Source organism: Eulemur rufifrons, chromosome 11, assembly GCF_041146395.1.
Source record: "Eulemur rufifrons isolate Redbay chromosome 11, OSU_ERuf_1, whole genome shotgun sequence".
Lineage (NCBI taxonomy): Eukaryota > Metazoa > Chordata > Mammalia > Primates > Lemuridae > Eulemur > Eulemur rufifrons.
The window spans coordinates 10,456,644-10,484,529 of record NC_090993.1 but is presented as its reverse complement, the minus strand read 5'-3'; the positions used below and the strand labels follow the sequence as shown (position 1 = coordinate 10,484,529).

The window sequence follows — 27,886 nt, the reverse complement described above, 5'->3', positions numbered from 1 at the left end:
GATCGTTTGAGCTCAGGAGTTCGAGACCAGCCTGAGCAAGAGCGAGACCCCATCTCTACTAAAAAAAATAGAAAGAAATTATATGGACAGCTAAAAAATATATATAGAAAAAATTAGCCGGGCATGGTGGTGCATGCCTGTAGTCCCAGCTACTCGGGAGGCTGAGACAGGAGGATCGCTTGAGCTCAGGAGTTTGAGGTTGCTGTGAGCTAGGCTGATGCCACGGCACTCACTCTAGCCTGGGCAACAGAGTGAGACTCTGTCTCAAAAAAAAAAAAAAAAAAAAAAAAAGAAAGGAGTTAGAAGAAATTTCAAAGAATCTTAAAGGTTAACACTTATCTAATATTGCATCACTGTCTTGCTTACTGGAAGGGGCACTTTTGAGGCAAGAAGGTAGCTGACATCAGTTGGAAGACGATGATGGAGATGGTGTTGGAGAGGATGGGGTAGGTGCTGGAGAATCAGGGTTTGATTCTGTTGCAGGAGGAGAGGAGTTTACCACTGATGTCAGTTTCTAGAAAAATGTACGTAGGGTTGTTTGCACAGCCTTTTTTTTTCCATCAGAAATGACCTGTAGCAGCTGATGTTCTCACTAACTGCACAGTAAACCTTTGTAAACCACTCAATGTTAGGATCTTGCTCCTCAAGCTTAGCAAATCGTGCTTCAATGAAATGAAAGGCTTCAACTAATTTTTTTTTATAAAAAATAATATGGAACGCTTCACAAATTTGTGTGTTATCCTTGCGCTGGGGCCATTCTAATCTTCTCTGTATTGTTTCAGTTTTAATGTATGTGTTTCCGAAGGAAGTACTAGCTAATTCTTTTGTCTTTAACTTTTCTTGGCTCTGAATCTTCTGATTCTTCATGTTCTTGTGTTTCTATCAGCTGCTTTTCTGTCTAGGAGACTAGTTGCTAGTGGAAAGATGCTGCGCCCATGAACCACTTATGCCACGCGGAGTTCTTTACATGCACAGAAGAAACTAGTTCTCGAATTATTAATTTAATTACTTAATTATAACTTATCCTCATAGGGAGCCCTGGGAGCCCGTTCATAAGTATGGAATGCCATACGTCAAGTCATCTGTAACCTAGGGACTGCCTGCATTAAAAAAAAAAAAAACATTTGTTAATTCAGTAGGTATAAGGTGTATTATTCTAATCTACAGATTATTTTTTACATTATTCTTTCTAACAGAGTTGAACATTTTCCCATAAATTTAATAATTGGATTTGTTGTGTGTGAATCATTTAGTTATGGTGTTTGGGTATTTATTGATTGAAATCTTAGTGTTTTTCTACTTAGTATTATGGGATATGTATTATATACATATATGATGCTATTCTTTTATCTTCTATATTTGTTGTTTTTTCCTCTGTTGCTTGTCTTTTAAATTTATTTAATCGGTTTATGCATTATTTTAAAAAGCAGAATATCTTGAATCTGTAGTTTCTATGTAGTTACATCTGCTGATCTTCTCCTCAATAATTTTTTTTCTGAAATTTCTAGGAAGTCCTCTCTCATATCATCCCCAAAATTGATAAATGTGCAAGTCCATTATCTTTTTTTTTGTTTTTTTACTATTTAAGTTTTTATGTTAATATAACTTCTTTAGCATTTTGTTTAGTGAGCTTTGGTGTCATTTTCTTCCTGTTTCTCATATGGGTGTTTATTGAGCTTCTTGGATCTATGGATTCATCATCTTTAATAAAATTTGAAAAATGGCCAACTATTATATCTTTAAATATTTTTTATCACCCCCCTCCTTCGAGGATTCCAGTTACACACATATTAGTCCATTTGAAGTTGTGTTGTAGTTTACTGATGCTTTGTTCATTTTTTAAAATTCTCTTTTTTCTGTTTGTATGTTTCATTTTGGGTAGTTTCTACTGCTATGCTTTCAAATTCACTAATCTTTTCTGTGATATCTACTTTGCCATTAGTCCCATCCATTGTATTTTTCATCTATACGTTATAGTTTTCTTCCCTAGTAGTTCAATGTAGGTCTGTTAAAAAAAAAAATCTTCCGTGTCTCTATTTCTGCAAACTCTAGCCACCTGGTTCTCCCTATACTCCGAGCTCCATTTCTTCAACTCAGAGAGTCCAGGGTGCTCTGCCTGGGCTCTCCCAGTGTGGACTGTGGCCTGTAAACTCTCCCAAGGCAGTCAACTGGGACACTCGGAGGGCTCACCTCATTTAATTCATGTCTCTCTGGAATCACCAGTAACTTCGTTGCCAGATGTCTTAAAACTGTTGTTTCATATATTTTGTCCATTTTGAGTCCCTCTTACTGTATCTTGTTCAAAACCATAATTTCTTTAGGTACTCTGGAATCTGTTCTTGTGTACAGATTGAGATGAATATCTATTTTTATTTTTTTATTCCACCAAAATTACTTAGCCCCGCATTAATTAGTGAATATTTTCTTCCTTGAATATTTTTTGTATTCCCCTTGTACTACATTAAATACTTAAATATATTGGAGTCTATTTCTGGATTAGCTATTTGGTACTGGGGATCTATTTGTCTGGTTTTGCCCCAGAGCTATACTTTTACCTGTAGCTGCTTTGCCATGTATTTTTAATATCTGATAATGCTAATCTACCCTATTATATTTTTTTCATTAAATATCCCTCTGAGAATTTTAAAAATGTGTTCTAGTATACCTATTCTTTCATATATACTTTGGAAACATTTTGTCAAATTAAAAAAATCATTCTGGGATTTTTCTAAAGACTGAATTAAATATCTAAATTAACTTGGGGATAGCAAATAGACATTTTATGTAATATTTGTTTTCTTATCTAGAAGCATAATATAGCTATCCATCTTCCCTACTCATTCAAATTTTTTACTTTTCCATAAGGTTTTATAGTTTTATTCACAAAGATCTTTTAAGTAAATTTTCTTTCTCAAGTACTCTGTGTGTGTGTGTGTGTGTGTGTGTGTGTGTGTTGCTATTGGGAATTGGCTCTTTTTTATCAGTTTATTCTCTTACAGTTATAAATATGTGTTTGTCATTAACACCACATGTATATCTGTGTGTGTGTGTGTGTGTGTGTGTATACTTGCACCTGCCTAGTTTCCTATGTTCCATACCATTTCCGCTATTTTTAGAATGGAATCCTTGGCTTTTCTAAGTATATAATCATGTCACTAGGAAATAATGATATTTTTGTCTCTCTCTTTATGATACTTAAATAACCCACATAAAACTAGAATGGCTTACTGGGTCTTGAATCCAGCCATGGCATAGAGTTTCACTATAAGAAATAGGTCTGACTCTCAAATAGAACTAAAAATAAATTGAAATCTTTATAGAAATCTTTTAAGAATACCTAAGGAAGAATCTAAATGTAGCACAAAGCAAAAGTGCTTATTTTTTTCTATCCACTTCCTCTCAATCTAACATCTAGTATTACCTCACACAGGGAGCTGCCCTTCTCTCCAACCTCCTCCCCAAACCCCTCTCTCAACCCCAAGTTTCCCTTCGAATTCATCTCACATACAGCCAAGTCCTCCTAGCTCCCCCAAACTGTCCTGGCTAATTCTTTGCCATTTTGTTTATACTAGTCTCATCTTCTGGCTTCACCATCCCCGGTGGCAAATATTCAATAGAAATCAACTTGGAATGAGATGGGGCTGGGAGAGGAAAGGAATTCAGGCTACTCACACCTACAATTTAATGTATTCGTTAAACAATAACTGAATGATTCTCATTAGGCAAGAATATTTAAACATTTTTAAGCCCTGTAGTTCTCTAAATGATGTTTGAAAGCATTATTTTCATTTCCTTTTACAACATGTGGAAGCTTTAATGAACCAATTTTTAGGTAATTGTATATAATTTTCAAATTTAAAAAATCTGAAAACTTCTGCTTCTTTGGAAAGAACCAGGCCACTGGAGATACCAACCAACTCCCTCTGGGGTCAGGAAAATGCTTTGGCGCCACCTGCTGGTTTCTAAAGATATTCCAGGCACTTGTTCTTCATTTCCAAATCATTTTTTTTTTTCAACTCCCAGCTCCCCACCAGCACATTTCAAAATAACCAGAAAAATAATTGTAATTTTTGGTAACAAGACCATAAGTGTTCAAATTCAAAATAATTCAAATAATTTTTATTGAGACACAATATGAAGAAACCTACTTCTCAATCATCTAACTGGCCATACATTTGTTAGCACTTGGCCAAAATGTAGATTTCATATGTTGAATTTACATTGCCAATTACATACATCCTATTTATTTTCTCATCAATAGATATATTTGCGGCCGGGCACGGTGGCTCACGCCTGTAATCCTAGCACTCTGGGAGGCCGAGGCAGGTGGATCCATCGAGATCAGGAGTTCGAGACCAGCCTGAGCAAGAGTGAGACCCCCCCGTCTCTACTAAAAATAGAAAGAAATGATCTGGACAGCTAAAAATATACATAGAAAAAATTAGCCGGGCATGGTGGCACATGCCTGTAGTCCCAGCTACTCGGGAGGCTGAGGCAGGAGGATAGCTTGAGCCCAGGAGTTTGAGATTGCTGTGAGCTAGGCTGATGCCACAGCACTCTAGCCTGGGCAACAGAGTGAGACTCTGTCTCAACAAAAAAAAAAAAAAGAAAAAAAAGATATATTTGCAAGTCGATGGAATCCCTTCAGTTGTGATATATGATGCAAATAATCTACTAATAATAAAATTCTGAAGTTTCTGAAAAATTTACATTTATTATAGTTAGAATAATTCTAAACTATTCCTATCATAATGCTATTCTCATTTACTTGCATTCTGCTACACATTTCTTGAACAGACAGGAGATACAGATACGGCTTATGTACATTTAAATTCATTCATTCATCTGTGCAGTCAATACATACGTATTGTTAACCACATCCTGGGTACTTAACTGATAGTGAGGATTCAGTGGTAAACATGAGAAAGCTCTTTTCTTCAACATTGTCCTTGGACCACGGTACGACCCTGATCTCTGCATATCACAAACACATAAAAAATAAATTTGTTTAAGCTTCTGGGAAACAGGTCCCTTGCCTCATGTCCTCAAAATAAAAGACAACCTTGTCTGAATACTCTGAAAGTTTGTGAATCATACTGTTTCTGGACACTGTTTAAGAGTGCAGGGATTATCCAAATGCACCAAAGATGAAAAAAAAAAAAAAAACAGTGCAGGGAGAATTTGAATACAGAAGTGCTTAGGTAAGAGAAAAGACAAATTCATTTGTCGCACTCTTCCTTTCGGACTATATGAACATAACAGATTTTTCCAAAATATAAGTGTTATATCTGAGTAGTTCCAAACATGTAATTTCTTATTTCCTTTTGTTTTCCGATTTATGGTTCTTGATATACTCAGGAATTAGTAAGGAATACATCAACAATTAGATGTGACAGTTGAGGAACATTTAACAATATTAAATAATTCATATGATTCTTAAATTTGAAAATAGGCAGATACAGATGTAACCTGAATGAAGGGTAATACCAATTCCTTACACGGGCAACTAGATAAATGATAAACTTGTGAGCAATTTATTTTTATGAAAAATGTCACAGGGTAATAGTATTTACCAAAAAATCAAGAAAACTTTTAGATTTATTTAAGTAATTTTATTTAAAATTTTGCTACTATTCACATCTTTATTTGGCTTCTTAGAAGAAAGATAGCTCAAAAATGAGTGAAAAATAAACTTAAGGTACTGCTTTTCATTTAATTTATATTTTTATACAAACCTTCAAATTTTGTAAATTTTGAATATAATTAAATTTTAATTTGTAATCTTTTTGATCATTATTGTTGATAGAACACAATTACATGAAAATCATAAATGGTGATTTTGCTGAAAGGAAGGCAAAATTTTATGGGCTAAATATACAGGAAATGTATTAACTATAGATGTCTTTATTACTCATCCAAAATCATCAGCCAATCAACAGGACACCCAGACAATAATAATTAAATGCAGTCATCATCTTTTAGATTTTGCATATTTTCAGCCATATAGAAACATTTTTATTTTGTCATTATAAATGTTTACTTATCAATGTTGGAGGTTATAGCATATCCCAGTTAACAGTATGTTAAGTTGATTAATAACTTTAAAATATTGAGACCTACAGTAGTGATTCCATTTGTACTCTTGCTCAGGCTCCACAAACCTTAGGGACTGGCTTCATTCCAACCTGCTGAAGCCAGTACTGTAGTAAGGGGATACAAGAAATAAACAGGTAAACAAACAGACAAATGAGATTATTTTAGGCAGTGATAACGGCCATGAAGAAAATACCAGTTTGGTATATTTGATGGACAGAAAGGATCCTTATTGTGATTGGAGTGGAGTAAATGCCAAGATCAATCCTGTCTGGGATGATCTTTGTTTTTAAGACTTATTCAGGTCTCATCTTAAACATCCTCTCCTGAGAGTCTTCTCCAACAAGTCAAACTAAGGACACCCTCTAATCACCCCTATCATATGGCTTTGTATCATTGTCATCAGAGCACTTATCATATCACCTGATTGTTTTCTGGTTTATCTATTTGCCTGTTATCTATCTCCTCCTGCTGGAATGCAAGTTCCACAAGAGCAAAGAGCTCAGTCTTGTTCACCACCCTATCTCCAGCCTGGCATAAAGTACACTTGGAATGCATCAGAGTATCTGCATTCTGGATTAAAAGGGGTGGGGTAGGAGTGGGAGAATAGGCTTTAAAAATAACTCATTCATTCAAATCACTCTTACAAATTTGATTTTTTTTAAGGTAGAGTCCTTGCCGTGAACGGCAATGAAATGAGTAGAATTCATCACTCTATCATACGAACTCCCCCCAATCAGAATGAAAGACTGTGTGGTTAAAATGCCATCTCTGAAAACAATGTTTTTCCTTGCATCAATAAATATACATCAATTATAGCTAAAATTATGGATTTAAGGAATGTAAAATAGCAAAAGCCATGAAAAGGATCATTGGATAGGAGAATTGCAGAGCTACAATATGATCTATAACCGGTATTTTAAATTCAAAAACAACTGAGAAAGTAAGTTTACTCTGGTCCTCAATTAAATAATCTGTGAGACAGGCATATAATCACAAAATCCAAGGAGGTGATAATCAGAAAACAATCAGGAACAAATCCAAAGAATTATTTTAAAATGGAGAAAAATATATATAATTCAAGACCACTATATATTTTTTCAAACCAAAGCTTTATATATGTGTGTGTGTATATATTTTTATTTATTTATGAACCTCTGACTTGTTTTCCTTTTTACTTTCCTACTCTACTTTCAAAGTAAAATTCACATGGCACTATGCCATTGGAGCTGACATAGAAAAGATTGAACTAAATATTTGTAGGATTTTTTTTAGTTTCACTTTGATAAAGCTTTTGAAAATATATAGAGGATTTTTTTAAATAAAAAAGCACATATACTTTTGGTGTATTTGCTAGATAGAAAGGATCCATCAAATTTTTGTCTTGTGGATAAAATAGGCCTGGTTTTTATTTCTTAGTAAATACCAAAAGATGATTGCTTTTGTAAAGATATAGTTCCTGTGATACCGTAGAAAGAAAAAAAAAATCCTTTGCGAGATCTGTTCCTAAGAATGAAATAGGTACCACCAGAATTTTCATGTTGTTCTCTGCAAGACAATCAATACCACATGAAAAAGATTATTAACTATCTGTAGAAACAACTGAAGACATTTTTGGGTTGTTTTAAATGCTGTCAAAGCAAACCAATAACAAAAGAGTCTGTTCATAAAAGGGAGAGAATCTGCATAAAGTATAGAAAACAGGAGCCTTCAAATTTGTAGCTGAGTTTCCCACATTCTCCAGGGAAGAGGATCAGGGAAACCACCCTGCACTCATTGAGAGAAATGAATGCATCCGAAAAAGACAGGGCATCCGATCTCACTCCTCCGTCCTGTGCAGATTCTGAGAGGTCAGTTCACCCTATTTCTAGCACAAACCAGACTGCTTTGGAAACAGATTTGGTGTAGCCACACATAAGACACTCCAGCCACACTAATCTATCCTGATGCCAAGACTAGTGGTTGCCTAGGGCCAGGAGTGGGGGTGGGAATCTTCGCCAAGAGGCAAGAGGGAACTTTTAGGGGGGGCGATGGAAACTTTCTACGATTTTGACTGGGAAGATAGCTACACCTATATATGCATTTGCTAAAACTCATCGAACTGTTCCACTTAAGTGGGTGCATTTATCGTTTGTAAATTATAACTCAACAGGGTTCGTTTTAAAAGAAAAAAATATATATACTACGTGCCTTCCAGGAATGCAAACAGAGAGGAATGACAAGATCGCCTCCAAGCTCCGGGGCAGTGATGTCCAGCATTTATAGATCGGTTCGCACTAGGATCAGTACCTCATCTGGTTAAATTCTCGTCCTGTTCCCGCTTGTGTAGCGGAAGGAACAGACTCAGCGAGGGATGAAGTGATTCCTCGGAGCTCACCCGGGATTTGAACCGAGGCTGCGTGACTTCACGAACCAAAGTTTTAACCACCACGCGATGCTGGTGGTACATAGAAAAGGCTGGATAAGTATATATCGAATCAATGATTTTGGTGACAGACCCTTAAAGCTCACAAAAGGCCACCCAGAGACCCAAACCTTCAGACACCAGCCGGGCGGCAGAGGGATAGACCAGAGACAGGGAGTGGAAACCGGAGTTTGAGCCCGAGCCCAGAGGGCGGGGGGCGGAGCTAGCGCGTTGCATTTCTCGCAAGTTTGTACCTCTTCCCTTGCCGTAGCGCCTAAAACCGGAAGTTCCTCTGAGGCAGGCTTTAGGTTTCCGGGAGAGAGCTGGGCTCCTTGGTACCATGTGGGAGCTGCCGTGAAGGCTTGTTGGCTTCCCAGTGACTGCAGGTGAGGAGGAAAACAGCCGCTTGGCGTGGCTGCGGGTCGGGGCTGTATATCGAAGGGTGAGTAAGGCGTCCGCAAGTTTTCTGGATATTTTCGGAGCCGGGCTTGAAGGAAGCCTTGGTGCGGCCCCCGGCATGGTAATTAGTTAACGCTGTTGAGGTTGTGTTTGCATCTCGGGGGTCCGCGAGTCCCGGGACAGATACGTTACGTGTCCGCGACGAAGCTAAGTGCAAAGGAAGATTGTGAGACATTTGCTGCTTGCAGTTAAGCCACTTTATGGTTTCGTGGAGACTTCTCACAGTGGTTGTTTCTTGGCCTGTGTTACTAGAACTCCGCCGGTGCGAAAGATGACGTCCCTAGCCCAGCAGCTCCAGCGACTCGCCCTCCCTCAAACTGATCCCAGTCTCTTGTCTAGAGATGCGGTTGCCTCTTTGTTGTTTGACCCCAAGGAAGCGGCCACCATCGACAGGGACACCGCCTTTGCCATTGGTGAGTCACCCTTTAATTTTGAAAAGCTCTTTGAAGCGTTTGTTTTCTGGGTGTTGCTGTGTTTTCTTGTTTTCTCTTCTGTCTTGTCCTCTTCATAGCAGTCTCTAACATGGTGATTTATGTCATTAAGGGAATGAGAATATAACAACCATGTGCTTGGTGTTTGAAATGTATATGGTTAGTGATAGCTGGAGTTTACAGACAAAGAAACAAGGTTAGAGAAGTCAACTGATACGTAAAAAGAAAACAGCTAAAAGGGAATGGAGGCAGTGGGAGGAGTCGTCTTCCCAGAGGACTGGCCTAGTTAATGTAGGGGGTATCAAAAAAAGAAAAGGAAATTGATCCTGTATGTGAAGTACTTTCTGTTCTTCTAGTAGATGAAATAGGATTTATTATATACGTTGAAATCTAGAACTCTGTGTTTGGGACTGTATTATACATTATATGTGCCAGAAGAATTCAGAGAATTTTAGGGGTAAGTAAAACTGTAAAAGAGGGATAGGATGACTTTGCTTGCAAAGAATCGTTAAGTGAACTGGCTTTTCTTTTAGGATGCACTGGCCTGGAAGAGCTGCTTGGAATTGATCCTTCCTTTGAGCAGTTTGAAGCACCGTTGTTCAGCCAGCTAGCAAAAACCTTGGAGCGCAGCGTTCAGACGAAAGAAGTGAACAAACAGTTGGATGAAAACATTTCATTATTCCTTATTCACTTGTCCCCTTACTTCCTGCTTAAGCCAGCACAGAAGTGTCTGGAATGGTTGATTCGCAGGTAGCTAATGGAATTATAGAAAAATTAAATAGTTGAGAACACTTACAAATTTAAAGTTGAAAAATTAGGTATATTAAGAGATTAATACAACGTGTATTGCGTGAGATAGGCATGCTCTGCTATTTTTAAACTCATTTTTGTTGGTATTGAAAAGTAGAACTACTGATGATCTTGCATAAATAGTCTAACCTTTTTAGTTCTGAGGAGTTCTTGTCACTTTTGCCATATAGATTGCTCCTGCACACTTGGGGCAAAGGGTATTAAACTTTTTTGCCAAAGTAACAAACTGGTTTGGGAAAAGGGTAACAATATCCTCTAACATACCGTTACTTAAGAAAAATAGTAATAACTAATGTGTTTCGAGCATTTACACACCAGGCCCTGTGGTAAGCACTTTACCTGCATTATCTCACTCAATCTTCTAGTCTTCTGAAGGATAGATACTTATATTATCCCCATTTCACAGTTGAGAAAACTGAGGCTTAGAGGGGTTAAGTTGCCTAAGTCACACTAGTAAGTGGCAGAGCTGGGGTACAACTGAAGTTTGTTTCCAAGGTCTGATCTTTTATCTGCTTTGGGAATTGTCTCAGTTTATTTTCCCACTTTTTGATATCATGTCACAGCGTACACATTTTTGTTTATTCTCTCATTATATGTGTCTTAAAAGTAGATTTCAGTTTCATTAACTGGTGATATGGGGATGAAGTGAGTCAGGAAGCAACTGAGTCATTGCGAGAACATAATTTAAACTTGGGTCTTCTGATTATCAGAACATTAGATTCATCAGACAAGAATGTTTAAACGTCTGTAAAATTTCCCTCTGTTTTCTAGCATTTAATTTTCCCCAAATAGATCGTTAGTGTAAAGAGTGCTTTTTGCAGTTGATTTTTCATTTGTTTCTTCAGGTAACTTATTTATCCAGCAAACCATTAAGTTTGATACATGACTAAGTAGGTTGCGCTTGGTTACTGTTTTGAAATAAATGCCATAATAAAGATTTAGGCAAAGTTTGGGCATGTAGGTCTGCCTAGAGTAGTTGAGGAAGCTTCATGGAAAAAGGAACATCTTGGCTAGTATTAAAGCCATATGTAAAACTAATAAAAGGCAGGTTGGTATGGTACTGTAAGAAAAGTACATGTAAAAGAGGAAGAGAGTTTAGACAGATACAGAGGGATCACTTGGCTTGGAGAATTAGAAAAACCATCTTGAAGAAGGAGGTATTTGACCTAGGTCTTACAAACTAGGAAGGATTTCATGTATCTGACACAATTAATAAATCTATATTACTATTAGGGTAGAGAAGCTGATAGAAAGTTTTGTGAAGTTCATAGACTTCACATACGTGTGAAGGTTGTCATTTGATAATTTTTAATATAATTTTAAAATAATTTTTATATATGGTTATTTGATAATTTTTTTCATCCAAAGAAATTAATGTGATTTTCTTTTAATTAGTCTTTTGGTTTTAGAAGTATGATAGTTAGGAAAGCTGTGGAAGGTGACTTTGGAGCATGGAGAGAAGCTGAGCTTTGCTGTCTAGTTGACCATTTGGTTTTAAAAACTTGAGAGAAAGTGAATAGGATGTAAATTTTGATTTGAATGTTCAAATATATAAGAATTGGCAGGACCGTGTTGAGGCATACTTGAATGCAAAATAGTTTAAGTGCTTTGTGTCTTATTTATAATTATGTGGTTGCTTTTACTGATACTCATTCTAGGTAGTTTTAGCTCACTGATATACAATTTGGACATGTAAGGAAATAGGTGCTTATTAAGTTTTGTGTCAATTTGAACTGTTTGCTTTTTTCCCCAGGTTCCATATCCATCTTTATAACCAAGATAGCCTTATTGCTTGTGTTCTGCCATACCACGAGACAAGAATATTTGTACGGGTTATACAGCTTCTAAAAATTAATAATTCAAAGCACAAATGGTTCTGGTTGTTGCCAGTTAAGGTATGATTGCTAAATGACACATATCTATAATCATTACAAATCTTGGTTAAGGGATATAATTTGGAAAAAATAAAGTCAGTCCTCCTGGGGATAGTCCAGATATTACCTGTATTACTTTTATTTCTTAACTTCCAGTTAAAACAGTTGTTAATAATATTTAGCTGTTATTTAGCACCTGACAGCAGAATAAGCAATTTATGTATTATGTTGGATTCTCACAAAACCCCATTTTTATAGGTGAGGACAGGCTCAGAAAATTATAAGTTACTTGCCATAGTTCATATAAGTGGCAGAGTTGTGATCTGAATCCCCATCTGATTCCAAAGCCTGTGTCTTTCTACCATATGAGAGGCTCTTTGGCATTTTAAATTTTGGAACTGAAGAGCTTTAAAAAAGTTGGAGATGAAGAAAGGCAGATAATACTTACAAAATTAAAAGGATATGGATAAATTGAAGGGCTTCAGGAAATTAGTAAAGTTGGGAAGAAGATGCTAGGAATTAATTTCCAAATGCATAAAAGGATGCTTGTCTCACAGGAAGGGTCTAGGTAAGACCAGATAGTATGCTATTGTAGTAAAACCACTGACTTACTATTAGCACCTTGTTTGCAATATGTAGTAGGGGAAAGTAGCTGTGTGTTGTTAGTTGGAACTTCCTGCATGTTGAACAATGTGGTCCAGGTTAGAAGGGGGACAAATGGAGACAAAAGTAGTCTCGCAGACTATGGGGCTGTGCAAACTTGGTGGGTGATGATAGTGAGGTCAGTGGACAGAATTAGTGAGAGTGAAGGAGTGGGGACTTTCTAATTAGGAGGATTTAAGAATCTGGATGTAAAGCACTTGAACTAAAGAATGTACAAGAAGGCCAACCTATGATAATGCTTATCAAACTGCTCTTCCCAGCATTCACTCGGCTCGTAGTACCACAATCATTTTCCCCCTGATCTATCCCCAGACCCTGTTGCTCCCCTCTTACTCTAGGTATCCAAACTCTACTCACCTGTGAAAGTTCACTTCATTCTCCTTTCATTGATTTAGTCAGTATTGAGCACCTACTACATTCCATGTACAATGCTAGGTGATAGGAATAGCAGCGTAAGTTGGCCGGGTTCCTGGTCTTTTTCTGTTATTGGTGTTAATTGTAAAGCAGTGACAAAACCATATCACAATGATGCGAAAACCAAATTTATTCAGGAGAATTACTAAGAATCTAGAGAATTTATATTTAGAAAAATATGTGTCAAAATGCAACACATGAAAGCATTTTTCACTGAGTACCTCCATCCTCATTGCTGCCCCTCTGTTTTGAACTTCTAAAGTTTGCACAATTATGTTAATCTCATCACCGCTAGTTATAAGAAGAGCTTATGTTTTGTACTTATGAGCTGTAGCAGCATAAAGACTTTGCTAGGGTAGGTACTTTAGTGATCGGTTGATACATAACCTTAATAGTTGGTTCTTTCTGTCAATAACAGCAATCTGGAGTGCCCTTAGCTAAAGGAACTTTGATTACCCACTGCTACAAAGATCTTGGATTTATGGATTTCATTTGTAATCTGGTGACAAAATCTGTGAAGGTGAGTAGTATGTTGTTTCATGAATGTATAATTCCATGAAAAGACTGTGCACTCTCAATGAAGAAAATGTACTAAAGTCTTCCCTAATAAAAATGGTGCTTTGAAGAAATTCCTTTTGTTAAATGATCTAGTGTTTTGAAGCATGAGCAGTTTGAGAATCAGTCTTTTTTCATTCTCATCATGTTGTGTATTTTTTCAGTGTTGCATATGATAAGAATTAAAATGTCAAAGCCTGAAGTAGTTCAGGGGAGCTGCAAATATTTTTGTAGTTTTATCTTATTGGCCTTTCCCTCTTAAATGTGTTTTGTTTGTGTTCCTTGTGCCAGGTTTTTGCCGCGTACCCAAGCGGCTCAGCTCAGTTGAGGGTGCTGTTGGCCTTCTATGCTTCTACCATCGTGTCTGCGCTAGTGAATGCTGAGGACATATCGGACAATATCATCGCCAAACTATTCCCATATATCCAAAAGGTTGGCCCTGCTGATGTGTAAAGTAGATTATTTTGTACTTAAAAGGAATTTTCTTGCTTTTGAAAATTTCATTTAGACATGTTTTCAAATGGACAATTTATTTCAGATGGTTGATGAGATTTAATCTTTAGATAAAAGATATGACTTTTTTGGTCTTAAAAACTCCCCAAGGTGGAACCCTAATTAGGACTCTTAGGAATAAATATTGGCTGTCCAGCCCTGCCACGATCTCCCAGATCTATATTCTTAGCAGTCATTTTACCTTACTGGAAAGAAAATCGAGTAGGCAGTCTCTTCAAGACATAGGCAGTCTCTCACCAGTCTTTTTGCATGGCTTCCGCTTCTCGATATTTCTTCTTCCCAAGCGCCTTGTTGCCTGATGCCTTTCCAGGTGCCCCATGGAGGTACTGCATTTTGCCCCCCACCAGTGTCCCAACTCATTATCTTTAATCAGATACTTTTTTCTTCTTCTGTTAGTGATCTCATTGAAGTCTCCCTTCCACAGGAAGGTGTTTGCACATAAAAGAAGAGCTTGCTGGCTCTGTGGTGGATGTCTGAGTTGGGAGACTTTCTGAGATACCTTCTCTCATCCAACAGACTTGTATCATCTCTGTGTCCACTTGGGAAAAGGGGTCAACACCTTGATTGTTCACTTCTGAGGAGTGATTGACTCTCTGTGCATTAGGTTGTATTAACTTCTAACTTATGACATTTCTAATTTGTAAGAGTAGGTAACATTTTAAGTAGAAGAAAATAATGTTTATCATTTTTTTCTTATATTTAAAAAAATATTTAGGGATTGAAATCATCTTTACCAGATTATAGAGCTGCAACATACATGATAATATGTCAGATTTCTGTGAAAGTGACAATGGAAGAGACCTTTGTGAATTCATTGGCGTCACAGATCATCAAAACATTGACCAAGATTCCCTCTTCAATCAAGGATGGGTTAGGTTGCTTGATAGTGCTCCTGCAGAGACAGAAGCCAGAGAGCCTTGGGAAAAAGTATGTACAATTGAATTGAGAATGGGTGCTAGTCAGAAGTGAATGAAATGATTTTGGACAATTTTTTTTGTAAGATAGTGATATATATATATTTTTATATAGTCATTCATTGTTTAGCTTGTAAAGACAACATCATGTGTACTTGCTTCCTCCAAGGCCATTCCCTCACTTGTGTAATGTTCCTGACCTTATTACAATACTTCATGGGATTTCTGAAACTTACGATGTCAGTCCTCTTCTGCGTTACATGCTTCCCCATCTGGTTGTCTCCATCATTCATCATGTTACTGGTATGTGGTTTTATATTTTGTGCCTAGAAACATACTTTCTAGGATTTATTAGGAACCATATCCTAGTTAATAGCTTTTGAAACATTTAAAATTTCTCTCATCCAGTTGTTTTTGCATAACTTGTCTATTTTTCTTAAGCAAGAAACATTTAGGGTAGGGAGTAGGTTGATTGAAGAGAGATCCTTCTTAATTGAATGGTTTCTCAGAATTCTCTTTTTTAGATCTGTATTCTTAAATAGTCTCTACATGGAAAAAAACTATGGAATTACTTTAAAATGCTTTACTGAGTAAACCTTTGCCTTCTCACTTAATGAACTTTAGTGATGTATTTACAACAAATATCTCATCCAGTTGCCAAAAAACAGTTTTTCTCCCTAGAGTCATTGAAAATATAAGACCAAGAACAGTTCATACATAAAAATCCTGATTACAAAAACGGCCAAAAGAGTTAGAATGTTATTATTTGTATTATTTGTTTTTACCTTTCAATACATACATAAAGACAAGGAAGAAACATTTGATCTTACTGCTACTTTGAGAATGCTAAGAAAGACATCTCTAAAATTATATTAGTCAATCAGAAAATAAGGTTATCACAACCAAATCTTGGTTTAAAAATGCATTTCAGAAAAATGACTAGCATAAGTGAAAGTATATTCTTCCTATTCTGATGCTGATGAGTAATGTGGTCCCAGTCTTTGAAGGCAGGAGCTAACATCAGCTTTGCGTGTTTATAATAAATCTGAATGGTTCAATAAGGAGGTATGTATTGAAACAAAAGCTTGTTTTTAGAGGTAGTTTATTGAGATCTACCCAACTTCACCACTAACTTGTAATATGACTTAGGGAAAGAATATGTAATTTTTGGACTTTTGTTTTATTGTTGTTATAGGCGTGATAACACTTGTTAAAAATATAGAAGTTCAGGTGAAGGACAAATGAGGGTAATGTATACAAAAATGCTTTGAAAAATATAAATGCCTACACAGGTGAAATATACTTTTGAAAATAGGTGAATAGCTGGATATCAGTATATATGTTCTAAAATTATTCTTAGAAAGACTTTCTGTTGTAAGTAAATTTAATAGTGCTAGCATGCAAAAAAATTTTCCCCAACTCAGTTTTAATGTGTTACATATTAAGGAGAAGAAACTGAAGGGACGGATGGTCAAATCTACAAGAGACACTTGGAAGCTATACTTACAAAAATAGCACTGAAGAACAACTTAGACCATTTGTTGGCTAGGTAAGCTGTTATTTTTGACATGCTTTTGATTTACATTTTTGTGGCTCAGTATACTTTTCAGGGCTGGTTAGAAGTTTTCCAGTATTCCTTTTTAATGTACATCTTGCTTTGTCTATATCACTTTATTAACTATAAGTACTTAATCTAATTACTGTGGCAACATAAACAACAAAAGTAGGCCGGGCGTGGTGGCTTGCACCTGTAATCCTAGCACTCTGGGAGGCCCAGGCGGGAGGATGGCTCAAGGTCAGGAGTTCGAGACCAGCCTGAGCAAGAGTGAGACCCTGTCTATACTAAAAATAGAAATTAAAAATATATAGAAAACTAAAAATTTATAGAAAAAATTAACCGGGCATGGTGGCGCATACCTATAGTGCCAGCTGCTTGGGAGGCTGAGGCAGGAGGATCGCTTAAGCCCAGGAGTTTGAGGTTGCTGTGAGCTAGGCTGACGCCACGGCACCCTAACCCAGGCAACAGAGCGAGAGAAAAGGATATAGGCATTGCAGACAGATGTAGGTTTGAATCCTACTTATGCCACAGTAGAGTAGTAGTAATGGAGGTCACATTGGATCTGGTTTGCCTTTGTGTAGCATCAGGCTTATACCTGTCTGCCCGTGGGCATCATTCGTGCCCCTTGCTCAGAGGGTTGGTTTATGAATTAAAGGAGAACATACCGGTGAAGTAGCATTGAGAGCTGAGACCCTGGAATCAGACTGGGCTTTTTTTTTTTTTTTTTTTTTTTTTTTTTTGAAACAGGGTCTCATTCTGTTGCCGGGGCTAGAGGGCAGTGGTGTCATCATAGCTAACTGCAACCTTAAACTCCTGGGCTCAAGCGATCCTCCTGCCTCAGCCTCCTGAATAGCTGGGAATACAGATGTACGCCACCAGGCCTGGCTAATTTTTCTGTTCTTTTGTAGAGATGGGGTCTCGCTGTGTTGCCCAGGCTGGTCTTGACCTCCTGGCCTCAAGCGATCCTGCCGTCTCGGCTTAGCAAAGTGCTGGGATTACCAGACTGCGCTTTAAAATTAAAAAACCCACTCTGGTTTTTATGGCACAGAAGGGCTTACCAAATGTTGGCTTTTGTTGCTGTTCTCGTTTAACCTCAGGTAAATTGGAAGACTTCTTATCCTAGTTTATCTATAAAATAAACACTTTCATTTCTACTTTGCAGAGGTATGACAGCTAGAGATAACATTTCTAAAGCACCTAAAATATAGTAGGCACTCAATAACACGTGTGCTGACATTTCTCTTTTGCAGCCTTCTTTTTGAACAGTATATCTCATATAGTTCACAGGAAGAAATCGATCCTAATAAAGTAACTTTGCTTAATGAACAATTTCTTCCACTCATCAGACTTTTAGAAAACAAGTAAGTTGTGTGTATGTTTGTGCTTTTCTTTAATGTGTACCTCCTGCTCTATAAAGATATGATTTACAAGTCACATCTTAATATAGTAGATTTTAATGAAACTATCCTTTTCTTATTTTTTCCTCTTTAGAAACGAATACATATAGGAATTAAAAATATTTGAAATATAAGAGGAAATAGGGGTTATGTCAGGACTGTGGAGAGCAGAATTTTTAATACAGAGACTATATTTGTTATTGGAGTAGTCATATAACAAACTTGACCAATGTCACTTTGTTTTACGTATGCCATTTATTAGAATTTAAGTGTTAATCTCAGGAATTTTTTAAAATTTTATCTCTTTACTTTATACATGTGTGGTGTGTGTATAGTTAATAACTTTATTAAGAATAATGAGTTAATTCTTTAATTTCTTCCCAGATACCCCAGAACATTAGATGTTGTATTAGAGGAACACCTGAAGGAAATTACAGATCTGAAAAAACAAGAGCATTTTCACCAATTTATTTCTCTTTCTACAAGTGGAGGAAAATATCAGGTATGTTGCTCTTCTCCAGAGGAATTATGACAATTAGGGGTATATTCGTGGTTATTTGAAGAGCTTCAAAAGGAAATTTGCCACTTTATACCACTCTGAAAAATTGTGGCAAATTTCCTAGAGAAATGAGACTTTGTACCATTTGCCTAGTTCTCTGAAGTAAGTCTCTGAGGCAGGAATTGAATAATTGGAGAAAGGTACAATAGCTTTTAAATAACTGTGAACGTGATACTCACTTCACAAAAAGTATTATGTGGGAATTTTATACATAATATTCCTTAACAGTTACCAAAGGGTAACATAGATTTCTAGCGTTCCTTATTTTTCTCCTAGGTCTGTACTTTCCAGTGTCCTAGCCACATATTGCTGTTTGGATTATTGATTAGAAAGGGGGAAGTGGGCTCTATTTCCTGATCATGTTAAAACTTCAGGAATATTCTGGTGATTCAACTCTAAAATTATTATATTAGAAGTTAGACATTTAAGCAGAAATTCTTATAATTAGCCTTAACAACAGATATTATGAAGGGAAATATGATTTAGTTTTGCTCTTCCATAATTAGACTTTCTTCTTTAACAGTGTTGGATTTCCAAATCTTAGGTTGATAGATAGACTTCCCTTTTAGTCTAATTACGTAAGTGAACTAAGTTGTCACTTACTTGAGCATCACTATTTGTTATATCATTTAGATGAGTTGCATTCTCTCTTCAGTGAGGTGCTAATATAGTGATTTCTTTTAGATGCTTTTTACTTTGGAATCAGATATGTAAAGAATAGAGGTTTACTTCATAGAATTACTTCACTAAATTAGACCTACACATAGACACACGGTATACACAAAATCAGACCATTAACAATACAGATTTTGGCTGGGCGCGGTGACTCACGCCTGTAATCCTAGCACTCTGGGAGGCCCAGGCGAGCGGATCGTTTGAGCTCAGGAGTTCGAGACCAGCCTGAGCAAGAGCGAGACCCCATCTCTCCTAAAAAAAAAAAAAAAAAATATGTAGAAAGAAATTAGCTGGACAACTAAAAATATATATATAAAAAATTGGCCGGGCATGGTGGCACATGCCTGTAGTCCCAGCTACTCGGGAGGCTGAGGCAGGAGGATTGCTTGAGTCCAGGAGTTTGAGGTTGTTGTGAGCTAGGCTGACGCCACAACACTCTAGCCTGGGCAACAGAGTGAGACTCTGTCTCAGAAACAAAACAAAACAAAATACAGTACGGATTTTTTCACCTGTTGTAACTCATACCATGTTCTAGAGGCAAGGATTTTGCTTCACTTTTTGATTTCTATCGTTAGATAGTTGTTACTGAATATGTTGGGCAGTTTAGGGTGGTTTTTTTTCTGGTTTTTATTCTTGATCACATGCCACTTATATTAAGTGAAATCATTTGATAATTATGTCACATCCTATAGTTTTTAGCAGATTCTGATACCTCTCTGATGCTCAGTCTGAATCATCCACTTGCTCCTGTGAGACTTCTGGCCATTAATCATCTGAAAAATATCGTGAAAACATCAAAGGTTTGTGTCAAACAGCTTTCTTTTGTGATTTTTTTTTTTTCCTTGTGATGAACAGTGTAATTCTAGAATAAGAAATTGAAGTTATCGGCCGGGCGCGGTGGCTCACGCCTGTAATCCTAGCACTCTGGGAGGCCGAGGCGGGTGGATTGCTCAAGGTCAGGAGTTCGAGACCAGCCTGAGCGAGACCCCGTCTCTACTAAAAATAGAAAGACACTATATGGACACCTAAAAATCTATATAGAAAAAATTAGCCGGGCATAGTGGCGCATGCCTGTAGTCCCAGCTACTCGGGAGGCTGAGGCAGTAGGATCGCTTAAGCCCAGGAGTTTGAGGTTGCTGTGAGCTAAGCTGACGCCACGGCACTCACTCTAGCCTGGGCAACAAAGTGAGACTCTGTCTCAACAAAAAAAAAAAAAAAAAAAAAAAAAAAAAAGAAATTGAAGTTATCATCTAGAATTGATATTGTTTAATTTTAGAGATAAGATGAATAAAGCTGATAAGAGTACTTGGGACTAAGATTTAGGACTATATATGCCAGTAGTCCCCATTTTAACAACAACCTAATAGTAACCGCTTTCATATGTTTCCACATTGCAAATTACTAGTTTAGCTTTGGCTCAGTGTTTTTCAAGCTGGAATTTATAGACCAGTTCAAAAAGGTTTATAAATTATCTGAAAGTTTTTTAGTTTTGAAATTTCATATGAATAGTCTTAATTTTATAGTAAGGCATATTTTGGTCCCATCTGAATGGGACATCTGAATGATAACTTTTGAACACTATCCTATGATTTCAGTGCCAGCAGTGGCATTTGTATTTAAAATTTTGGTGGCTCCAAATAATAGGTATGAGGCTGACTTAATTTGTAAATAACTTGTTATAATTTGTATTTTTACCCAAAGGCACTGGTATGAAGATTTTGCAGTGATTCCAATAGAACAGTATTTTCCAAACTTCAGTCATTCAAGCAGTACCTTCATAATTTTTGCTAAATTAACTTACCACTGATACTATTTTCTTAAAATTTGTTTTTTAATTTATTTCAAATGGACTCATTATTTTTTTTTTTACTCAGTCTTCAAACCGTGAATGTGAAGTATACAATTGTATACACATTTTACTGTAATTACTATAAAAATAGGAATGTTCCATCTGTGTAATATCTAAAATTATATCCCGTGATTTGAAAAATTCCAGGAATAAAGTGGTACAAGTACAATTCAATTTCAGCTAATTGTAATTATCACATTAAATTCATTTTAATTTGAATTTTATTGTCTTTATTTGGTATTTTATATTTGCCTTGTAGATTTTTAAAATATTTTTTACTTTTTATATCTTCTATATTTTAAGGTGTTATACTTAATCTTAAAATTGATATGTAAGCAATGAGTAATTTACAGCAACAGTCAGATCCATGAGATTGTTTCTTTAAAAGTGGTAAAAGTGATTGATGTAATACTCAGTTTTGAGAAATGTTGATTTGATTCATTTCTAATCTGGCATGAGTTATGCTTTCACAAACTGCTAATAAGTTTATCTTACTGATTAGTTAAGTAATTAAGCTAATTGAATACTGGTCTTTGATCTGATAGGAAGATTTTGGTGTCTAGAATAAAAAGGATTTCTGAAATCTTCTAATGTTCCTGAAACTATTGTTATCATTTATTCATTTACTCTTAATCCCTTAATCCCCTGTTCTCTGGATTTGGTTAGTTTTTCACTGAAGGACACTATATACATTAAACTTATAGGCTTAAATATTGTAATTGTGATTAATGTCTTTGCACGTCAGGTTTCATTTTCCCTTCTTTATTGATGGTAGGTGCTATTCTAAATTCCAAATTGAGATATATGGCTGCTTATTAGCTCTTGAGGACATTTTGATGGCATTTGATACTAAACTTTGACTTAATTTTATTTAGTTGTTTTTTTCCCTGCCATGTACCGGTAGGGGTATATTCAGGTTGATTTGCAGTCTTATTTTTTTTTCTTTTTTTTTTTTTGAAGACAGAGTCTCGCTCTGTTGCCTGGGCTAGAGTGCCGTGGCATTCGCCTAGCTCACAGCAACCTCCAACACCTGGGCTCAGGCGATCTTCCTGTCTCAGCCTCCCGAGTAGCTGGGACTACAGGCATGCGCCACCATGCCTGGCTAATTTTTTCTATGTATTTTTAGTTGTCCAGCTAATTTCTTTGTATTTTTAGTAGAGATGGGGTCTTGCTCTTGCTGAGGCTGGTCTCGAACTCCTGACCTCGAGCAATCCTCCTGCCTCGGCCTCCCAGAGTGCTGGGATTACAGGCGTGAGCCACTGCACCTGGCCCAGTCTTATTTTTCTATTACTGTGAAGGAGGATATACTTAGTTTTCTTTTGTTTCATTTATTGAAATATTTATTTTTAAAAGTAGGATTTCTATTTCTGGCAGACTGGCTTTGCAGTATATGTCCTTAACCTTGTGAAAATCTAGGTAACAACAGTAGCTAACTTTTAACAGTACTTATGTATAAAGCAATGTTCTACAGACTGACATATATTTTTTTAATCCTCTAACAACCCTTTGAGATAGGCAGTACTACTATTATCAGACTTATTTTACTAATGAGAAGAGTGAGGCCCAGAAACATTAAGTAACTTGCCTAAGTTCACACAGCTAGTAGGTGATAAAGCTAGGATTTCTTGTTCTTTAGCCTATGCACTGTCAATATGTGGGTCCTCATTTTAACAAATTGAACTTCTTAATTGCAAAAATTATATGTGGATTATGCATATTTTATATTTCCAGAAACTGGGAAAGGTTTTTAAAAAACCAATGATTAATCAATCTCAAAAGGCCTTTTAAAGATTATCTAGTTCTAGAGCATTTGCGTTCTCATCCGGAGCAGAGCCTGTGTTTTTTGACTGGTATTCAGGAGTACTTCTCACAAAACCATGCTTCCTTTCTAGCATAAAGTCTTACGAGGTTTCTTGCAACAGCTAAATTAATTTTTTTCTATCGCTCAGGAGGGTATTGATGAGTCTTTCATAAAAGAAGCTGTTTTAACCCGATTAGGTGATGATAACATAGATGTTGTTTTGTCGGCTGTAAGCGCTTTTGAGGTGAGTGAATTTGTTGTTCGTTGAGATGTACAATTATGTTTGTAAATCTTTTCTTGCCCTTCATGTGATTCTCTGCTGGAGGATGGAATATATTTGGAAATTATTTTTTCATTGGAAATTTGTTCTCTTAAGAGCACAGATTTAAGTCTGGATAGGAGAAGCTTATAGGAGTAATTAGACTGCGCAATTTGATATATATGGAAGTTCTTCAGAAAGAGAAAGTGCTTTGTGAATTTTCATATTGTTTTTAATATATTTTTATCAAATAGCACATACCTTGGGACCATGGAAAATTGTTTCATGAATGCCACTTTTGAGAAATTGATCTCATAAAACTTTTAATTTACACTAGGCTACTTGGGAGAAATTCCTTAGAATTCATTATTTTTTAAATTTATAAAAAAAAGCACCATACATATTTGAAGCAAGTAAAAATTTACTCATGGATATTTATATATTTTTTTCTCTAGATTTTCAAACAAAATTTTAGTTCAGAAGAGACTGTTTCAAATCTTCTGCATCTCTTTCAAAGAGCAGAACTTTCAAAGAATAGAGAGTGGTATGTATTCATTTCTCCTCATACTATTTTGAATTGATGAAGTTCACTTTTTAATTTTTTTTTTTTTTTTTTACGTTTTTTGCAACATGTAATTTGGTTACATGACCGTTTGGTCATGGTAGTAAAACAAATACTAATGTAATGCTCTCTTGCATTATAAAGCGAATAATTTGGGTTTGTGAGTGTTCATTATACTGTTCTCTACATTTAAAATTTTAATAAAATGTAAAGGGAAATATATAATGTATTAAATTCTGGGAAGTAGAATGGGAAGGATTTTTTAATTTTCTACTCTATATAATTCTATATAATTTTTACTTTGCAATTAAAAATAAATACAAATAAATAAATTGAAAACTAAGTTCAGAGGCACATGATACTTTCTATATAAGTATTTAATGAATTCAGGTTGTTTCATTTGGAGCACCAAAAATTTTTACAAGAAAAAGTAAACTCCTTAGAGGATAAGAGCATATCTTACATATTTTCATATTTATCATATGGGTAGATAACTATCACATAAGATGTGCTCAGTTAATTTTTTTGAATGCCTGAGTGAATCTCTCACTTCCAGTGGAGTTGAGACATCTAGTGTATGTTTTATGTTGTAGTTAACCTCTAGGGACTTCTCCTTCCCCCATTCCCCCCAAAAGAGACTTGACAGGGTGAGCAGTTTAAAATTACTGTCACAGATAACTCCTTCATTGGCATGGATTTTAAGTGATGTCTTGGTTTCTCTGAATATTATTTTTGGTCAGGAGACCAGGATATTGTCAGTTGAGCTGAAACAAAGTAATGATGGATTTTTTGCTGAATTGCAGCCTCTAATGTGTCTCTCAGTCGAATATGCTTACATGTCTTTTAGGTACAAGGTACTTGAAATAGCAGCAGACATAATAATTAAAGAAGAGGTACTGAGGGAGAACGATCAGTTGTCAAATCAGGTGGTTGTACATTTGCTGCCATTTATGGTCATCACTAATGATGATGTGGAATCTGCTGACATGAAAATTGCTATATATTTGTCAAAATCAGGAATTTGCTCTTTGCACCCACTATTAAGAGGCTGGAAAGAAGGTAAGAAATTCAATTGTTTTTTTGAAAAGGTCAGCACATTACACTTTAAAGAGAAGACAGGTACAATTAAAAATTGGCTATATTTGTTATTTGAAATTGTTTGTCATGTCATATTCCGGCAAGAAAATTTTTGCTAAGATAAAAAGCATATAATGAATAGGAAGCTGACTCACACACACATTCAGAATTGAATAGAAAGAAAAATAAAAAGCAAACTTTCATAGAGAAGTAATAAAATGTTTGCCTAAATTCCTTACTATACCTGACTCTTTATGTGAGTGTTGGTGGCATAAAGGGTCTCTGTATTCAATTTTTTTACAGCTCTTGAAACTCTAACTAAAAGCACAAAGTCAGGAAAACTAATTGGTATAGCAAATCAGAAGATGATTCAGTTGTTGGCTGACAATATCAATTCAGGAGATCCTTCTTCAATGTTACAGATGGTATGTGTGCTGTCAGAGTTCACTTTAAATGTAAAACACGTAATACCTAGTTAGGCAAAAAATTGTTTTATGACAATCAAGAGCTACTCGTGATGGAGTATGTTTATTTTTTAAGGTGGAGGATTTAATAAGCGTTGGTGAAAAGGAGTCCTACAACCTGAAGCAGAAAGTGACATTTCACGTGGTCATGTCTGTGCTCGTCTCTTGCTGTTCATCTTTAAAAGGAACTCACTTTCCATTTGCAATAAGAGTCTTCAGTTTGTTGCAGAAGAAAATAAAGAAGCTCGAAAGTGTCATTACTGCAGTGGTAAGGAGTACAGAATCTCTAGAAAGTTGGATGTTGAGTAAAGTGACAAACTGGCCTATTAGCCACAGCAAAACTGAAAGTCAGAAGCGGAGATGTTGAGTCTGTGGAAATGTGAAATAGCGTTGCGTAGCAGTAGGGTAGCGAATTAGGCTCTCTCTTCCCTTTGCAGAAAATTTCATTGAATTACAGACTTTTAACATTGTAATGTTTTGTATCTGGTGGCCGACTCTCCCCTTTATTGTCTTTATTGGGTAATTACCCAAGCTGCACTTAAACTACCTCTAGTGATGAAGGATTCACTTGGTATATTAGTGCTTGAACAAAGTACTATTTCATTCCATTGCTTACTGAAAATGGATCTTTTATATTTTTAAATTTTAATATTACATTAGATTTGGATCTCTCCAGCCTGTTACTGTTTTTGACAGTATTACTAAGGGACATAGTTGAGCTGTTTATTGTTACCTACCTGGTACCACATCTTGAGGTAACAAAATTATTTCTTTTAATATCTGCCATATGTAAAATAGTATTTTGTTTTTAATTTGTCCTCCCAACTTCAGAGTGCTCCTCTTTATAGGATTTGCTAAATGAATTACATCTTTTTAACATTTACATATACCCTCAGGATTGTTATAAGTTCTGATCATAGCCAATGTTAGCTAAAATTTATAAACTTTAAAAGAGTGAATCTTCACATTTTAAAAAGTAGTCCATATGGGCCCTTAACTTCTAACTTCTTTGTGTCTTTTGTGAAGTACGATCATGTGAACTATATTGGTTTTCATTGTTAAAAGTATGGACAAATTGAGCGTTTTATATCTAAGTAGAAATGGGTTGTTTTATATAGCTTTCTTTTAATGCCTTTTCTGAAGGTCATGACAGTTTCAGTTGTAGCAGCACATTGAGGTGATAAAATTCCTCACTGAAGATACTATTTTGTAAGTCTAGCTTTGGATTGTTTTCCTTCCAAGTTGTTACTCTGTATTGGCAGTGCAAAGCCTCACTTGTCATTTTCCTACTCTTGTTCTTCTGTATTTTTTTTGGCATTGGCAGTATAAATTCTAAACACCTTAATATTTTGCTACTTGTTTAAAATCCACCTGCAAGTTTGAAAATTTTACTGTGTCCCTTCAGATTAGCAGTAAAACTGAAATGAGAGAAGTCCCTTTAAAGATCTCTTAGAAATCCAACTCCTTATCTTTCTGTTTTGAAACATGCCAATTTATTCCTACCCTTTATTTGATAAACAGTTTATGAGTAAAGTTTATTTTTAGAGATAGTGTTTTAAGGTAAAATGTAGGTAAAACCATATTTCACTTATCTGTATTTTTTCTTGTGAATAGTGATAGTTACCCCTCTTTAAAAATCTGATGAAAGCTATTAATCTTTTCCCCACCAAAATGCACATATAGAAAAAATTTTGCATATTACTTACCCAAAGGAACTTGTACATCCATCACAGCTCACTCATGTAACTCATGTTCAGAACCCCTTTAAGTTTGTACTAGTTTTTATTTGCTTTAACATTTCAGGAAATCCCCTCAGAATGGCACTTGGAACTGATGGTAGACAGAGGGATACCAATGGAGCTGTGGGCACATTACATAGAACAGCTCAGCAGTGCCCAGAGGGTTGCTATGGAAGACTCAGTTTTACTTGTATTTTCCCTGAAAATTTTCATTTATGCACTAAAGGCTCCTAAATCTTTTCCTAAAGGTAAGACGTAAGTTGTGAATCTTTTAAATGTGATACTCTGCAAAGTTGAATTATTGACTCCATGATTATTCTTTGTCTTGAATGCAAAGCTCCCAGCATGTTCACGTAGGTTATGCATCGTTTCTCTTTCCATGTCCACGTAGATGATATATGGTGGAATCCTGAACAACTGGAAGAAGATAGCAGAGAGTATCTGCACTTGCTCATTGGGCTCTTTGAGATGATACTCAGTGGTGCTGATGCCATTCATTTCCGGGTTCTGATGAAACTTTTCATAAAGGTACTAGGCCCATCCTTTCCAGGCATCTTCCTTATAAGAAGACATTGTGGGCTGGGCGTGGTGGCTTATGCCTATAATCCTAGCACTCTGGGAGGCTGAGACAGAAGGATTGCTTGAGCTCAGGAGTTTGAGACCAGCCTGAGCAAGAGTGAGACCCCATGTCTACTATTCATAAAAATAGAAAAATTTGCCAGGTATTGTGGTGTACACCTATAGCCCCAGCTACTCGGGAGGCTGAGGCAAGAGGATCACTTGAACCCAGGAGTTGGAGGTTGCAGTGAGCTATGA

General features: G+C 36.2%; 1 protein-coding gene and 1 non-coding gene across 2 annotated transcripts in view; one reads left to right on the top strand and one right to left on the bottom strand.

Annotated features, from left to right (window-relative positions):
• Positions 1-705: 705 nt before the first annotated feature.
• LOC138393524 (U6 spliceosomal RNA) lies at positions 706-812 on the bottom strand. Its single transcript, XR_011235204.1, has one exon. It is a non-coding gene; the product is annotated as a U6 spliceosomal RNA (small nuclear RNA).
• Positions 813-8,827: 8,015 nt separating this feature from the next.
• Positions 8,828-27,886, top strand: part of HEATR1 (HEAT repeat containing 1) — a 48,501-nt gene continuing 29,442 nt past the window's right edge. The window contains exons 1-19 of the mRNA XM_069484568.1: positions 8,828-8,883; positions 9,209-9,369; positions 9,921-10,137; positions 11,951-12,092; positions 13,567-13,668; positions 13,995-14,135; positions 14,932-15,143; positions 15,300-15,433; positions 16,577-16,679; positions 17,939-18,049; positions 18,470-18,587; positions 20,012-20,119; positions 23,118-23,213; positions 23,684-23,772; positions 24,638-24,849; positions 25,171-25,292; positions 25,408-25,599; positions 27,135-27,318; positions 27,462-27,598. Of these exons, the coding sequence (XP_069340669.1) occupies positions 9,228-9,369; positions 9,921-10,137; positions 11,951-12,092; positions 13,567-13,668; positions 13,995-14,135; positions 14,932-15,143; positions 15,300-15,433; positions 16,577-16,679; positions 17,939-18,049; positions 18,470-18,587; positions 20,012-20,119; positions 23,118-23,213; positions 23,684-23,772; positions 24,638-24,849; positions 25,171-25,292; positions 25,408-25,599; positions 27,135-27,318; positions 27,462-27,598 (2,562 nt within the window). The 5' untranslated portion in view covers positions 8,828-8,883; positions 9,209-9,227. The remainder of the gene's footprint in view (positions 8,884-9,208; positions 9,370-9,920; positions 10,138-11,950; positions 12,093-13,566; positions 13,669-13,994; positions 14,136-14,931; positions 15,144-15,299; positions 15,434-16,576; positions 16,680-17,938; positions 18,050-18,469; positions 18,588-20,011; positions 20,120-23,117; positions 23,214-23,683; positions 23,773-24,637; positions 24,850-25,170; positions 25,293-25,407; positions 25,600-27,134; positions 27,319-27,461; positions 27,599-27,886) is intronic.